Source organism: Adiantum capillus-veneris, chromosome 21, assembly GCF_014529385.1.
Source record: "Adiantum capillus-veneris isolate H3 chromosome 21, ASM1452938v2, whole genome shotgun sequence".
Taxonomy (NCBI): Eukaryota; Viridiplantae; Streptophyta; class Polypodiopsida; order Polypodiales; family Pteridaceae; genus Adiantum; species Adiantum capillus-veneris.
This window is the reverse complement of record NC_140951.1, coordinates 18,332,234-18,348,281: the sequence shown is the minus strand read 5'-3', so window position 1 is coordinate 18,348,281 and position 16,048 is coordinate 18,332,234. Positions and strand designations below refer to the sequence as shown.

The 16,048-nt window shown below is 43.7% G+C and overlaps 1 protein-coding gene across 1 annotated transcript in view; it reads right to left on the bottom strand.

Moving 5' to 3' along the window:
- Positions 1-16,048, bottom strand: part of LOC147430614 (GPI transamidase component PIG-S-like protein) — a 121,242-nt gene that overhangs the window by 44,703 nt on the left and 60,491 nt on the right. The window contains exons 2-5 of the mRNA XM_086493205.1: positions 7,969-8,779; positions 7,468-7,552; positions 6,772-6,861; positions 6,543-6,616 (exon numbers count right to left, since the gene is read on the bottom strand). Coding sequence (XP_086349331.1) covers positions 6,543-6,616; positions 6,772-6,861; positions 7,468-7,552; positions 7,969-8,779 — 1,060 coding nt within the window. The remainder of the gene's footprint in view (positions 1-6,542; positions 6,617-6,771; positions 6,862-7,467; positions 7,553-7,968; positions 8,780-16,048) is intronic.

Sequence of the window (16,048 nt, the reverse complement as noted above, 5' to 3'; positions counted from 1 at the left end):
TTTGCAACCCTAATTCCAACAAAGCTATGGCTCAAACAAAGAATGTTGAGAATGTGGATGTAGAGGAGTTGAAGGAACGGACCGACGTTCCAAGAACATTGTTATTCGTGGATTTCCCGAAGAGAAGTTAGAGACACCTCCTTCTCTTGCCATTGTTATCGAAGATTTCTTCAAAACCCACTTTGGCATGTCAAAACTTATGGTTTATGAAGCACATAGAGTGGGCAAGCAAGGAGCTCCTCGCTTGGGAGAGCGGCAAATTGTATGCACCATGCCGGATGAGACCAAACGAAAGATTATCCTTGATGAAGGTTGGATTTATTTGAGGGATACAAAATGTTTTGGATGTGAAGATCGCAATATTAAGAAACAAAATAAGCGTTGCAAGGCATATGAGGAGAGAAACAAGAAAAACACGGAGATTTTTTGTTTTGAGAGTTGGGGATGGGTACGCTCGACCGTTTTCCTCGCACACTAAGAATGCACAAGAAAAATGACAAAAACTTCAATTGCACCCAAGCTGCTAGGTCAGACGCTTTTGTCACTAGTTTCCCTTGACTACGTGAGGCTTTACCTTCCTCAAGAGGCCAAGATTATCTACTCTCTTACAGCAACGCTCTTGAGAGACACATCTTGCTAGCTAGTGCAGGGCGTGACAGCGACTAAGTACCTCTGGTCAGAGGCCCAGATACTGCGGGACCTGCCTCGGCCTTCCCTTTGGAGTTTCCTCCGCTAGGTAGCTTATCGCTCACCACCCTAAATTACCCTTGTAACCCAACAGGTTTTGCTCGTTTGGGCATCAAATTGGCTCTTACTACAGCGTACAATCCAGAAAAGTGAGAGGGCATCCGCCTATTGTTAAGGCTTTACCAAAGGCATGTTGAGTGTTGGGTGTAAAGGCCCTCTGGCCACCTCTCTTGTACGCTTTTATACTCATTTATATTTTGGGTGTGAAACACCCCTAGGGTCACTTAAGTGACCTTTATACTTGTACCCTAAAATAATAGAACATAACGTTGTAAAGCGTGCCGAGCAACACACGCAAAATACCTGTGCATCGATTTCTCTCTCCCCCGTCTGCAACTTCGTGCCCCCCATCCCCTGCACTTAGAGAGCTCTTCGCTCCTTCAAACTGGTATCAAAGCATGGTTCAGGCCATCGCCTACACCTACTGGCAGTTGTAGCAAGCATTCTCTCTCTCTACGGTTTCAGCCAATCCACTGTCTCTCTCCGATTTCAGCCCAGCGCTCTCTCTCTCTCCTCTCACAACAGCCCATAGCTTCTCTTTGAAGTTTGAGGCTATGAGAGCTTCAGTTCGCGTGACAGCAGGAAAGAGCAAGCAAAATCGATTACAGGAGAAAAGCGGAATTTCACAAGTGGCTGAAATTTCAGCAATTCCATAGTACATTGAAGCTTTACAGGCTAAAATTGCATTTACAGGTTGAGGAAAATTGGGGGTTTACCCAATTTGCAAAAATTTCAGAAATTAGACCGTCAAAATTTGGGGCTTTGGCTAAAATTTCAATCATTTGCACACATTGGTATTGCAATTTGTGAACAATTTGAGCAGAGAACTTGAGTTCTATTCTTGAGATTTTCAAGAAATCACAGGAAATTGCAGGTTTTATATGCATTAGAAATTTATGTGGCTATATTTCACTTGCGGAATACTCTCCATTGAGTTGGTGTATTGCTGAAAATACATTTTGCAACAGCTTTTACTTCATTTGCAGGTTAGAGGTTGTTGCAAATGCACTTTGGTTTTACTGTTGAAGTGGGAGTATTTTTGCAAGGAATGTATTCCCTATTTGGGTGATGAAATTTCAGCTTTTATTGCTGAAATTTATCCTTCTTTACTGCTGTACACTTGTGATAAAGTGATGGTAACACAGTGTTGCCACTTCTTGCTCTAGTACACCGAGTATTGAGCCTGTAAGAGGTTAAAATCTCAATTTGCAGCGTGTTGTCATAAAATTACAGCAATGAAATTTTGGTTCTTTTTGCACCAAAATGGCCTCTAATGCATCTACGAGTGGTGAGTCAAAGTCTCTCCTTGAAATCAAGAGGTTTGACGGCTCTGGCTTTGAGTTGTGGAAGGATAGAATGCAAGGAATCTTATTTCTCAAAGACTATGATGATGCACTTTTGGAAGTGAAACCTGCTGCTTGATGATGATTGGGCTAGGCTTAATAAGAAAGCTATTGCTTACATCAAGATGGCTGTGTCTAATGAGGTGCTCACAAACATTAAGCGTCTTGACACTGCTTATGCTATTTGGAAGAAACTAAGAAATACGTATGAGAATACAACTCCTATGAATCAAGTGCATCTTATGCGTACGCTTGTGAACATGGAGTCGGATGAGTCTAAGCCTGCATCTAAACACTTGAGTGCTTTCACAGGTATCTTGGGTCAATTGCAAGACTCTGGTTTGCAACCGTTTAGTGACAAGCTAAAGGCTACTTTCTTATTGATGACTTTGCCTGACAGCTGGGAAGCTTTAGTTGTTTCTTTGAGCAATAATGCTGCTTTGACATTTGATGGTGTACGTGGTTCTATTCTCAATGAAGAGATTAGAAGAAAGACCAGTTGTGAATGCAACGGGTCAACATATAATGTTAGAGGCACGTCTGAAAAGAAGAATATTGCAATCAATAGAGGCAAGAATAGGAGTAAGAGCAGGGGTAAGTCCCAGGATGTTACATGCTATCAATGTGGACGCAAAGGGCATAAAAGCCCGATTGCAGGTACTACAAGCAAGAACTTGAAAGAAAGACACAGCAGGTAAGAAGAAGAAGGATTCTAATGATGCCAAAAGTAATGAGCATGACTCTTCTTCCAAGGAAGTTGTCAAGGCAAACGTTGTTTCTAGTGTGTTCAATGAAGAAATTGTTGACACGGATGATGCACTTGTTGTTGACTCATGGTTTCATGATGGTAGTGTGGCAATGGCAAGTGACATGTACACACAAAACCAGAGGTAATTGATGTATTACTTTCAACACATGATGGTTTGTCACAATCATGGATAGTAGACAGTAGTGCCTCATTTCATGTTACTCCATCTTTGAAGTCCTTTGCTTCATACATTGCAGGTAGTCTAGGTAAAGTTTACTTTGGGCAACAACCAGACATGTGAGATTGAGGGTGTTGGCACTGTACACTTGGCGCTTGAAAATGGCCAAGAGCTGATTTTGCATGATGTTAGGTATGTATCTGGCATCAAGAAAAGTCTACTTTCATTTGGGCAGCTAGATGTCAAGTATTACTACACTATGTTTATTGGATCACTTCGCTATACTTTCTAAAGCACGAGGCTTAGCCTTTCCAATTGACGGCGGACTCTTGTGGACAAGGAAACTTGCAAGCTGTTGAAAACTTTTCGTGCCAGCCCACCGACAAGTATGCTGAGTTCACCTCCAATGCTTATGTGAAGTATTGTGCAGACATTGGCATCAAGCATGAGCTTGCAACTACCAGACCACCTGTAAAGGGTAGTTGTGGAGCAAGAGAATAGAACCGTGGTTGAGAAGGTGCGAACTCTTTTTTCTTTGGAAAACATTGATGTATGACCAAGTAATGATGGTTCTTGAAGCATGATCCGTACGAGTGAATCAAAATATATACAAATGCTTCTGGCTCAAGGTGGCCAATAGTAGTCATAGAGGATGAACCAGGGTAGTGGAAAATAATGCCAAGTAATTCAACCTAGTGATATTGCGAGGAACCTCATGGAACAAAAAACCTCCTCAAGAAAATATGACTACATTCCTTTGCTGCCCTAGAAGAGCAAACTCATGTATCCCATTGGCCGCGTACAGTATGAACTATCTCTGACATATACTGCTAAGAGTGTCTACTGAAGTAGAAGGCTAACCGCTAAGAACATGCACGCGTCTAGCCTTCCATATCATCCACAAAGCAAGTTGCAACTACAACCACAATGGACAAAACCATCTCCCGAGGATGCATCTCAAAAGCATGGATTGTGTTTGGCAACATGTCCAAAGTACCTCCTCCATAGGAAAACAGGGTCATGTCACAAAGTGATGGCGTGGCATGGATAGAGCCCGGACAAGTAGGGGCCTACACCTCTCGGAAAGAAGCCGAAGAAGTTTTGAATCAACTTGAAGGTTCTTGTCGAGGGGCCTAAAGAGGTTAAAGTTAAAACTCAACACGCCTGATTTATGGAACCCGGCCGAGGGTCCTAAAACCTTTTAAAATAAAAGTTGGATCCAAATTTCGTGAAGGCTAATGACGTGGAAAGCCGTATGGATCTCCGCAAATTGCATCGTGATTTGCACTGACAACTGCTGGCGTGGCATGTCATACGGACAACCCATGGAGCGCTAGCTTTTGGGGCTCCAGATGCTTTTAGAACCTATGCTTTTCACGTAACTACTTTTGGACATGGCCAGAGACCTTAAAAAGAGTACCAAGGCCTCTTCTCCCAACAGATTAGCTTGAAGCTTGCCAGAGAGAGAGAAAACCCTTGGACTTTGTACTTTGTGGAAGCTTAATAAATAAAGCCATACCGAGAAGAAGTGCCAGTCTTTGGGGCCAGTGCTTCTGGGCACAGAACTGCGTCGTGCCGTGTCATCTCTCTCTCAATTTTGTTTAGTTGTTTTAGTTTCTTACGTATGCATTCTTGTTCTATTGAGTTGTGGCAGCAGGAGACTATGCCAAACAATGCTAGCAGAATACTCAAAGAATGAAACCCTCCAACCCTCATCTGCAGCTGTTGAAGACCAACACCACTCCACCATAACCCATGATAACTATGACAATTGTCTGCTTTCCCACACCCATAAACACCAAGCATTGACATCATCTAAAGAAAAACATCGGGTCCACAACCCAATGTTTAACAGAGGATTCTACTACAAAAATAGTTTCAACCATTGAAAGAGTTGGATGTCTTGAGAAGAGTGGAAACAATGCCAACAGAGCATGAATGTCCTGAATCTGAGTCTACTCTAAAAAACTTGCTACCAAAGCGTGCACCAATAGGAGTGTGAGTGGCCACTCGTCATGGGAAGGGAGATTGGTAGTACCCAGTATCACCTCTTGCCAAAAAGGAGGAATCACATCCTCAATATCTGCAATTGTGGCATGATTCCCTCTGCATATAGAGAGCCAATCTGCAAAGAACTGTGCATTCAAAGAGCGCCCCCAAGAAAGTGATGTCGCAGGCCCCTTGTTCCATCCTCTCCAATCATATATGTGTCCGTTCACCTAATTGACGCCCCTTCGAGTCATGAACATAGGAGTTCCATATCAAGAGTTGCATATCAATGGCTGGCGCTCAAATCCCAGGCATCATCATGCTTTGGTAGAAAGCATGACGTCTCCCATTTTCAGATTTTTGGGTCTAATGCCTATGCTCCTGTTCCTAAGAAGTAGAGGGGGAAGTTTGATACCAAGTCCCGTAGGATGATCTTTGTCAGCTTTAGCTCACCAAAGGCTACTGTCCCTATATCACAGAGCCAAAGGAACTCGTGCCGTTATGTTTTCTTCAACGAGGATTTTCCTTCCGAGGGAACTTAGGTCCTAGGTTCTCCAGGTTATCCTCGGATTTGCCTTCGCTTCGCGATCTTGATGATGCATTTTCTACTGTAGATCCCCTACTCTTCCAGAGGCTCGAGTAGCTGATGAGCACACTCATGATGATTGAGTAGCTGATAATGGTTTGGGTCACAGTGCTGATGAGGATGGCAAGATTCCTTTTGTTCTTAAAGGTGTGGATAAACCCATTAAACTACCAAGGTGGCTGTTGGATACTCTTCGAAGACTTTCCTCCCGATTGGCGTACTCAAGGTAAACTGCTCCGGTCCCTTATTTAATCATTGAGCACCCATTTTCACCTTAGTTTTCTGATGCAACTTCTTAGCTCATCTATGTCAAAAAACCACAAAGATACATTGGCAGCAGGCTCTGCGGACCTTGCAGTATTTGCAGCAACCACAGAGATTAGGCATCTGGTAGGCCTCTGGAGTTAAAGACTACAGAATTTCTCTATGAGGATGGAGTGATTCCCATTGGGACAGAGATCTAGACACACGATGTTCAACCACACTACACCTTTTATCTTGGACCAGCAGCATTTTCTTCAAGTAGTAAGCGGCACCTACTGTAGCCTTATCCTCCATGGAGGGAGAGTAATACGCTGCTTACAGCGCTACATGAGAGATAGGACATTCACAAATAGCTCTCGGCAAAAGCTTGTACCTACAACTACCCAGTAACAAGGAAAAAGACACTTCTTTACCAGCATGTCCTGGATGAATTGTACCACGGCACACAAATCAATTCTGTTGTAGACATCCTTGCTTAGAGCAGTCCATCTCTACTGAAACACTTATTGTTCTACATTTCTTTCTCGATAGCGTACGAGCATACAGAACCCTTAGTGCTTTCACTGTGATAATGCCTGCGCCACCAATGCTTTTCTGATTGCGTACTCCTACTTGATAGAAATTTCATTTCAAATAAACAAAGGCTTGGTATAGACCATTAAAATGTAGTAAAATATTGAAGGTTACATCGCAAAATGTAGAACCTTTGAACGACCAGCAGCTGCACTGGACGTGTCTAAATGCCATTCATTTGCGTTAACCTGCCAAATGCAAGATTGTCAATTTCCACATTGGACATCTTACCGACCCAAAAGTGTCAAACTACAAGCAAATAAGATAATTGCAAGACATAATCACAGTCAGAAACAACTGATAAAATGTTTGTCAAGGTGGAAACCGATAATTTTGGACTCACAAAGAAGGGAAGACGATCAAAAGAAACCACGTTCTTCTTTAGAGTTGGTTCCCATGTTGATTGAGCAGTACTTGGTGTGTAGTAAAGCACCTGCAGGGATCTTCTTATCTCAGAAGAACTTGAGAATGCATTCATAAAGATTCATGCTTCCACATTAATCTTTTTTGTTGCAAGAGTAATGAGGCAAGCCCAAGTGGCAAGAACAGGAAGGAAAGACCAAAATCACAACACCTGAGAGCATGCAGCCCTGCAATGAGGTCTCTCAACTATGTATCACACAAGAAGTAACACCTTACACAACTTATACAGCTAAGTAGCATACAAAATTTCTAAAGCCTTACATAGAGTTACTTCGAGTGGTAAGTGCTTGAAAAACTCATAACGTTAGAAGAAAATCCATAATAAATCTCAGAATCAAAAGCCTAGAAAAATTACAGCATGCCAAATTGCTTAGTATTTGATTGCCAAATCAACTAGACAAAGGCCCATACAATATACATTGTTGACTAAGAAACATGAGCCTCTTCCAGAACAATTTGCACATTTTGCTCCAGGATTTCTGGGCACGCAACCCCTGCTAAGGCTTGCTAAAGTCTCACCAAGAAAAAGATTAATGAATGAATAGCATAGCTATAGCTTTACCTAGCTATAGCATAGGACAAGATTAATGAAAGCATGGCATCACTATAGCTTTACCTGGCTTTCCACCTTCAAGTCAGCTATAGGCTGCAATGCTTGAAGTACGGGTTCCAAAAACCTGAGTTCCAAATCCTTGAAGTTCCTACAACATAAAGAGTTCCAAGATTGCAAGCAAGCAAGTCAAGTCACATTTCCACAAGAATTGAAATTTGAACAAAAACAAATCAAGAGCCCAAAACGTAAACAGAAGGACCTCTTCAGTTGATATAGACACATCTGTAGAACATACAAAAAAATTGACCCTCACTCTCAATGTCCTAAATGTCACAAAGTTTACCTTGGTAGAATACATTAAAGGTTCTCAAGTAATAGACTGAGCTAAAAGAAAGATGAAGAAAGAAATCAAACAAGAAAAGACTCATGCAGTGTCTGAACAGTACTTTACAAAAATTACTCTTTTCAATAGTGGAACCTAGAGGTAAAGAGTAGTGTTTCTCATAGAAATACGGCAAGGGTAACGACAAAAATGTGACGAAATGATTTATGAAAAAAACATACCAGTCAAATAACCAGTCCCGAGGTTCAGCATTGAGCAGGCTGAACGAAAGAATAGCCTTTCCATCTGCTGCAAGAGGTAAGGTTTCACCTCTCTCCTCCATGGAGATCTCATTTGAATTAAAATCAATTCCCCCATTCATGAAGAACTTCACCACAATATTACTCATCAGGCTTATCTCTTCATGTGTAATAAAGGTATTCTCTCTGCAGGTTAAAAACCATGAGTGGCGGTATTTTCCAATAACTGCTCTTGATGTAATGCGTGCATTGTCTTTCATAAGCCCAAGCTCACTGTGGCCCAAGTCTTTAATGCTAAGAACTGTATAAACACCACTTTCAGAAAAATTAGATGAAAGGCCTCCAGGTGGATCAATGTAACTTTCTCTTGAGAAATTGAAAAGGAATTCATCCACTGCATTACTATCATCCTTCTGAATAAGATAAGAAAGCTTTGATCTCAATAAACCGCAAGGCCAGACAGGAAAGCCTGGCGGAACACCAACCCTTGCACACTTCTCTCCCGCATCCAAACTGACCATGACAATATAAGATTTTCCACATCCACCATACAGAAAATCTTTTCCTTCGATAACAGTGTGTATGGCCTTTGATATTCTAATTTTTGCCTCCTCCAGGTCTTCAACAACCGAAGTCTCATTCCAGTCGTTACTTCTCTCTTTAAGAAACATGAAGTTAAAGTAGCACGGAAAAACAAGAGATGATGATAATACATGCTTAGTTTGTTCCTCAATTGAGGTAAATGGAAGAGGTGTACGATAAATCTCAGTGGATTTTAACCAGAAGGGAAGACCTGCAGGTAGAAAACTCAATCAATCTCTCTCTCTCTCTCTCTCTCTCTCTCTCTCTCTCTCTCAAGTACCCTACCCCACATTTGTGGCTCGGGTTCGATGGATCCGCCCACCGAAGGGGAAGGGCCGGGTGTACAAAGCTACACCACCCCCAAAAAAACAACAGCTACATTTAAACGGAGAAACAGAGATATTGTACTATCACCAGGATCCTTACGAGTGGGGAAAACCTCCAAGATACATGATGAACTAATGATGGAGAAGGTCCAGGTGATGCTCAAATCATAGCTAAACTATATGAGGGATGACATCAGGAAGGAAATGCACGCGAGCGCTGAGAGCTACAGGAACTCCATGTATGGAGACATGATGAGAGAACTAAGGAGAGAGATCCGGGGGATACAGAATGAGGAGATTCAGATCTTGAAAACGGAATTACGAAACCTAATCAAGGCCGAAGTAAATGTAACACAATGCGTTATGCAAAAGAAACTCGATGAAGCAGTAGCAAGTTTTGAAGCATGGAGAACAAATATGGAAAAGCACATGGGGGGAAAAGATGCAATAATCGAGGAGCTGAAAGGAGAACTTGCGGCTTGCAAATCTGCAACTAAGGAGAAGGGAGACGACCAACCTTCGGTGCTGAAGGAGCTCGAGGACATGAAGGATCAGATGAAAGCTCTACGGGAAGGAGATGAACAGAAATCGAAAACGGCATCTTCATGGGCGGAACATCTTTTTAAGACACAAGAAAAGGTTGATGAAGCAGAGAAATGGATTGAGGATGCGAAGAAAGGGAAGGCCCAGATGCTCGAGACCACACCTACTTCTACCATTATTAATATGACCATTGAGGAAGAGCAGAAAAGGAAGAATCGGGCTCTGCATGTGCGGGTCACAGGAGTCAAAGACAAAGAGAATGTAGATGAAGAAGTGAAGGAACTGCTACAACGCATGGGCATCACAGAGCCTACTCACACAAGTGCATGGAAAGTGGGCAAGAAAGGAATCAATGAGAAGGAAAACGTAAAGGATAGGGCACTTATTCTCCGCTTCCTGAATATAGAAATAAGGAAAGAATTTCTAAAGAAGAGGCCAACTCTTAAGAAAACCGGTATTTTCCTAGGAGATGACCTTACATTGGCACAAGTGGCACACATGCAAGAGTTGATGCCAGAGTTGATGCCAGAGATCAAGGCAACAAGAGAAAAGGGGAAAATTGCCTTTTATAGAGGAGGGAAAGTAGTGGTTCTGGAAAAGCGCTCAGCATGACGGTGCGAGACCTATGGGGCGACGCTCCGGATAGCGGCGTGGAATTGTAATGGATCATGTAAGCTAGATGTAGGTGCCTTTGAAGACGGCTTTATGGACAAAGACATAGTTTTCTACTAAGAGACACACCAGATACCGGGACAGCGTATGCCACATGTGAAGGGTTATTTATGGGAAACAGCTGGTCGACCAGACAAGAGATCTCTACGGGGTAGCCGGGGTTCAGGAGGAGTAGCAGTCTTATGTAAAGAGGAGCTGAAACCACTACTACAGATTATCAAGAAAGATGAGCAAGCAGGTATATGTGGGTGAGAATGAGAGCCGAGACAGGTAGATTTCTATATATCGCTATATGCTACTTCCCTCCAAGTACCTCAATCTACTCCTCACCTAAAGGACAGTCCCCTTTCTCCATATTGAATAATGACATATGGGAGTTCTCTAGAGATGGAGACATCATTCTCTTAGGAGACTTTAATGCCAGAACGGCCAACTCTCAAGCAGTATTCTATGATACTTCTGAGGAAATGCTCCGAGAAGTGGATTTATCACAGAGGGGGCTTACTAGAAACTCACAGGATAAAGAACACACTGAATATGGGAGACATCTCATGGAGTTGGCAACTATACATGGTTTGGCCATACTTAATGGTCTAGAGAATTTCCCGTTATCTGGGGGATTCACATGCTTCCTGCACAGGCATGGGGCCAGTTCAGTGGATCATGTCATGACTTCACCAAGCTTTATTTCTAGTATCGAGGACTTTAAGCTGGGACCCAGACCGGTTGGGATTGCAGTGGATCATGCTCTCTTGACCTTATCAATCTCCTTCCAATACAATGCCTCTCAAGTACAAAGGAAGAAGACACACACAAGATATACTTTCACGCCAGAGACTGATTCAGTCTATGTGGAAAAGATCTATAATAGGATGTGGGCAGCCGAGCCAGTATATACTGTAGAGGAGATAACTTCTCAGTTAACAGAGATACTACATGGAGCAGCACAAGAGGCATACCCACATACTCAACCTGATCAGAAGAGAGGATCTGGGAACATGCCTCAAAACAGTTGGTATGACGAGGAATGCAGAGAGACGAGAACCCAGTTCCAGAAAGAGCTTACACTTGGGATCATCACATATAAGCAGTCTCGGATTGCTCTTCGGTGTATAGTACGTCGCAAGAAAAGGGCATTTTTAGCCAAACTGGAGAAGGATTTATATCAGCTCTTCTTGAGTCAGGACTCACATGAGGCCTGGCGCTTATTTCACGAGCACTCACCGCCTCCGACGATTACTTCTCCTGAGATTTGGGGTTAATATGTAACATCATTATATATGGTATCTGGATAGCCTCCATTACCAGATCCGCTAGAGCCATGCCCTGCTACTAGTACTTTCTTTACTACGGAAATGGTGAAAAAAGCCATTGATAAGATGAAGACAAGAAGAGCATATGATCATGATGGTTTAGTAGCAGAACATCTGATCCATGCCAGGGATCTACTTTCAGAAGTCCTTGCTCGTCTGTTTAATCAGGTCATGTGTGAAGGATTACCTGAATCTTGGAAATTATCTACTATCGTACCTATTTTCAAGTCAGGGGATCCTATGATACCCGGGAACTACCGTACCATTATGGTAGGTCACACATTGACCCGACTGTACGCATCCATTCTTGAACAAAAATTGAGTAGATAGGCAGAGAATGAGGGCATAAGGGCAACAGGACAAGCTCGATTCAAAAGGGGTTATTCCACTTTAGATCATATTCATACGCTCAGAGCCATTATTGAGGAAGGAAGAGCAAACGGGAGAAGGATGTATTGTTGCTTTGTGGATTTTCGGAAAGCTTTTGAAAACAGTACCAAGGGCCAGATTGATGCGCAGGATGCAAGAGTTAGGGGTCCCCAAAGAGATTATTTGGGGGATCATGGCCTTATATGGGTCAGTAACTGGTTATGTACGTACTCCAGAAGGGGATTCCGACATTGTTCATTCCACCGTTGGAGTGAAGCAGGGATGCCCACTGTCCCCTACTTTATTTGGTATGTACATAGATGAGGTATCAGATTACATTGATAGAGATGGTGACAGAGGTGCTCAACTTGCAGGGTCATGGATCCCTTTGTTGTTGTATGCAGATGATATTGTATTGATAGCAGAATCACCAGATGGAATGCAGACGCAGCTAGATGCATTACATAAATTCGCGGAGGACAGTGGATTGTCTGTAAACTTGGGTAAAACCAAAGTTATGGTGTTTAATACCACACCGCAGTGTTAGGAGATCGGCACCTACATTTGCATATGGCCAGGATACAGTAGAGAACACAGACGCATACACATACCTTGGTGTGGTATTTGCAGGACCGAAGTTTACTCTTAAGAAAGCAGCGGATGCTAGATTATCCAGAGCCTCTGCGGCCTTGGGAGGGTTGGAGAGGATGTGTTCACAAGTGCAGTTTCAGGAACCACGAACAAAACTATGGCTCTTTGATACTGTGGTGGCTTCGGCTATGCTTTATGGGGTCCAGATTTGGGGACCATCTGTGGATCAGGATAATTGGAAGTCAATGGAGAGACCTTTGGTATCTATGATTTCCCGAATGATTAGAGCCAAGGCCTCCGTACCACACGCGATTACCCAAGCGGAACTAGCTGCCCCTCCGAGAGAAAATGAAGCTCTTATCAGATCAGTGTCCTTTATACATGGTTTGTGGGATTCAAATAATTGCCGGTATACTAGATTGGCCCTCGAATCCTCTCGACAATTAGCAATGAAAGGGGATACATCATGCTGGTATGCGCAACTGTCCTCGTGGTTTCATAGATGGGTTCAGTATGGAAAGATTACCCCCGTTCCAATACTCTCTTGAGGCTCCATCACTGGCAATTACACGAACGGAGATTAATAAAATCATCCGACAGGATCTTATACAGTTGGATACTAAGAGGACATGGGTAGACCCTACACAAGAATTGGGCACGAAGATGGCCGACTACAAAGGAAACTTCCTACAGCTATCTGAAGATGGATTTGTGATTCGCCCGAGCTACATGGATACCCACCTATCTCATGGTTTGAGATGTGCTTTTGGTCACATTCGTACATCCTCACACCAGTTGGAAATTGAATTCGGCAGATTTAGGGGAATCCCACCTGAGAGCAGAATTTGCAAGTTATGCGGAATGGAACCGGAGACAGAATTACACTACATATGCCATTGCATAGTATACTATGAGATACGTGGGCGTTTCCATTGCCTATTTAAAGAAGGCTTTGGACCTCTAGATAGAATCATGCAATACCAAGATCAAAGATGCTTAGGCTTGTACCTACTGGAACTACATCGGCACAGGGATAATCTAATGAGAAGACAAAGAGCACTACAGCCTCAGAGGCAGATCACAGATTTCTTCGGATCGAGAGAAGCAGGAGTGGAAGGAGAAGCAAGAGGCCGGCAGCCAGCACGAAGGAGTACCCACATTCATACCAAAGGCACCCTAATTGACAGAGCGATTGAGCTTAGGAAATCGAGACGACCACGACCAAGATGCAGAAGCACACTTCACCGGAGGAGACTACAAAAAAGGATTAGAAGCATTCTAGCCAGACACCCACAATGCTCCTAAGAAGTTTATTTGATACTTAGTATTTAGTTTTCACATTTATTTTCACACTTTTCACACTTAGTACTTAAGTACTAAGGTACCCAGACATTGTAACAGATTCACCACTTTTGTATCAGTTTGGTCTCATAGGTCATTCTGGCCTTTTGAAGATGTTAATATAACATTTCATTTTCATTTCATCTCTCTCTCTCTCGTTTTTTTTTTTTTTTTTTTTGGAAAAGTCAGGGCTGTATATTACTGAGTACAATATAATCCCCAATGGATGCCAAAATAGCCTATCATGTGGGGTGTACAAGCTGAATGTAAGAATGAGAGCCACTATAGTGACAACTCGACTAGAACAATCTCATGGTGGTCGGTGTGATGAGTGGAGGAGAAACCACCGAGGAGGGGTATAATGCCATGTAATCTGGCCACCTGTAAGTGTGAAGAAGAGTGGGGATCGGGCCCAACGCCGAAGGAAGGCAAATCGACGAGCCTCGGTTGCTCGAGATGTACCTGAGGAAGAATCCCACTGCCAAATCACTGCCAAATCAGTGTGTGAATGATGTCCAGCCAAATGGCAGTGAGGGTATCCTGGAGGAGCTGTGAAGCCGCACTGAGAATGTGAAGACAACGAGCTCTCCAAACATTCCATAGTGTAATGCTAGTGATGACTGAGAAAACTTCATCACATGTCTGAGGATCCCCCTGCCAAGCAATCTGTGGTAGCATAGCCAAAGTCCCTCGCCGGTAACCAGTCAAGGTAAGCATAAGGGCTCTCTCTCTCTCTCTCTCTCTCTCTCTCTCTCTCTCTCTCTCTCTCTCTCTCTCTCTCTCTCTCTCTCTCTCTCTCTCTCTCTCTCTCTCTCTCTCTCTCTCTCTCTCTCTCTCTCTCTCTCTCTCTCTCTCTCTCTCTCGCGGGAGCACATGGATACAGCCGACATAGGAGTTGGGCACGAAGATGGCCTTCTACAGACAGTATCTTCTCCAACTCACGGAGGACGGCTTTGTGACCAGGCCTGCATACATGGATACACATTTATCTCATGGGATAAGATGCGCTATTGGACAGATACGCACATCCTCACATCAGCTCCAGATCGAGATTGGCCGATTTCGAGGGGTGCCGGCAGGAGCCAGGATATGTCACCTATGTAACTTAGAGCCAGAGACAGAGCTGCACTACACATGTCACTGCCCAGCATACTATGAGATATGCGGCCGCTTCCACTATCTATTCAGAGAAGGGTTCGGACCTTTTTCTAGGGTCATGAGATACAAGGATCAGAGGTGTCTCGGATTGTTCCTACTAGAGCTGCGCAGACTTAGGGAGAGCTTGCTGAGGACATCAGGGGTAAGACAATCTCAGAGACGAATCACAGATTTCTTTACACCAGATAGAGGAGAGCCAACGGAGCAGTCATTACAGCAGATCTCAGAGCCTACTCATACTAGAGGTACATTGCTTGACCGAGCCACTAAACTTGGCAGATCCAGACGTCCACGACCTCGGGGGGTCTCCCACTACCGACGAAGGCTGCAACAGAAGATACAAATCACTCTAGCTCGACATGCAAGACGCCCAACCAGAGTTCTGACCATGGAGGAGGTCGATGAGATCCGACAGCGACCGATGAGAGATTTCAATTGAACCCACAACCCCTCCCTCCCCCTATTTCCTTTCTCCTTAGTGTTTTAGTGTTAGTTCTCTGTAACTTTGTAATTTCCGTACTCAGACATGGTATCAGATTCACCAATGTAACTTTTTGGTCTCATTGGTCAATTTGGCCTTTCTGAAGACGTTAATATAACATTTCATTTCATTTCTCTCTCCTCTCTCACACACACAGTAACTTTTTGGTCTCATAGGTCAATTTGGCCTTTTGAAGACGTCAATATAACATTTAATTTCATTTCATCTCTCTCTCTCTCTCTCTCTCTCTCTCTCTCTCTCTCTCTCTCTCTCTCTCTCTCTCTCTCTCTCTCTCTCTCTCTCTCTCTCTCTCTCTCTCTCTCTCTCTCTCTCTCTCTCTCTCTCTCTCTTTCTTTGTGTGTGTGTGTGTGTGCTGACTTGTGCCCTGCCTCCCTGCTGGGACTCACCCCGCGTGCTAGCCTGTTGCGCTACTGGCTGATTCCGCCCTCATCTTGCAGCCCTCTGTCCTACGCCAGCAATACCCTACCCCCCCCCCCCTTCCCCCAAAAAAACGCCGACATGCCGAAGAACGCCGCAAAGGAGGAGATGACCAAGCCTGAAGATAAGACGACGTCCTACATTGCGGACACCCTCAACGGCATCACCAACCGGCTATACAAGCTTGAGAAAGAGGTCGCAGGATAGACCAAGGAGAAGCAAGCATGGAAGAAGGAGGAGGAGAAGTG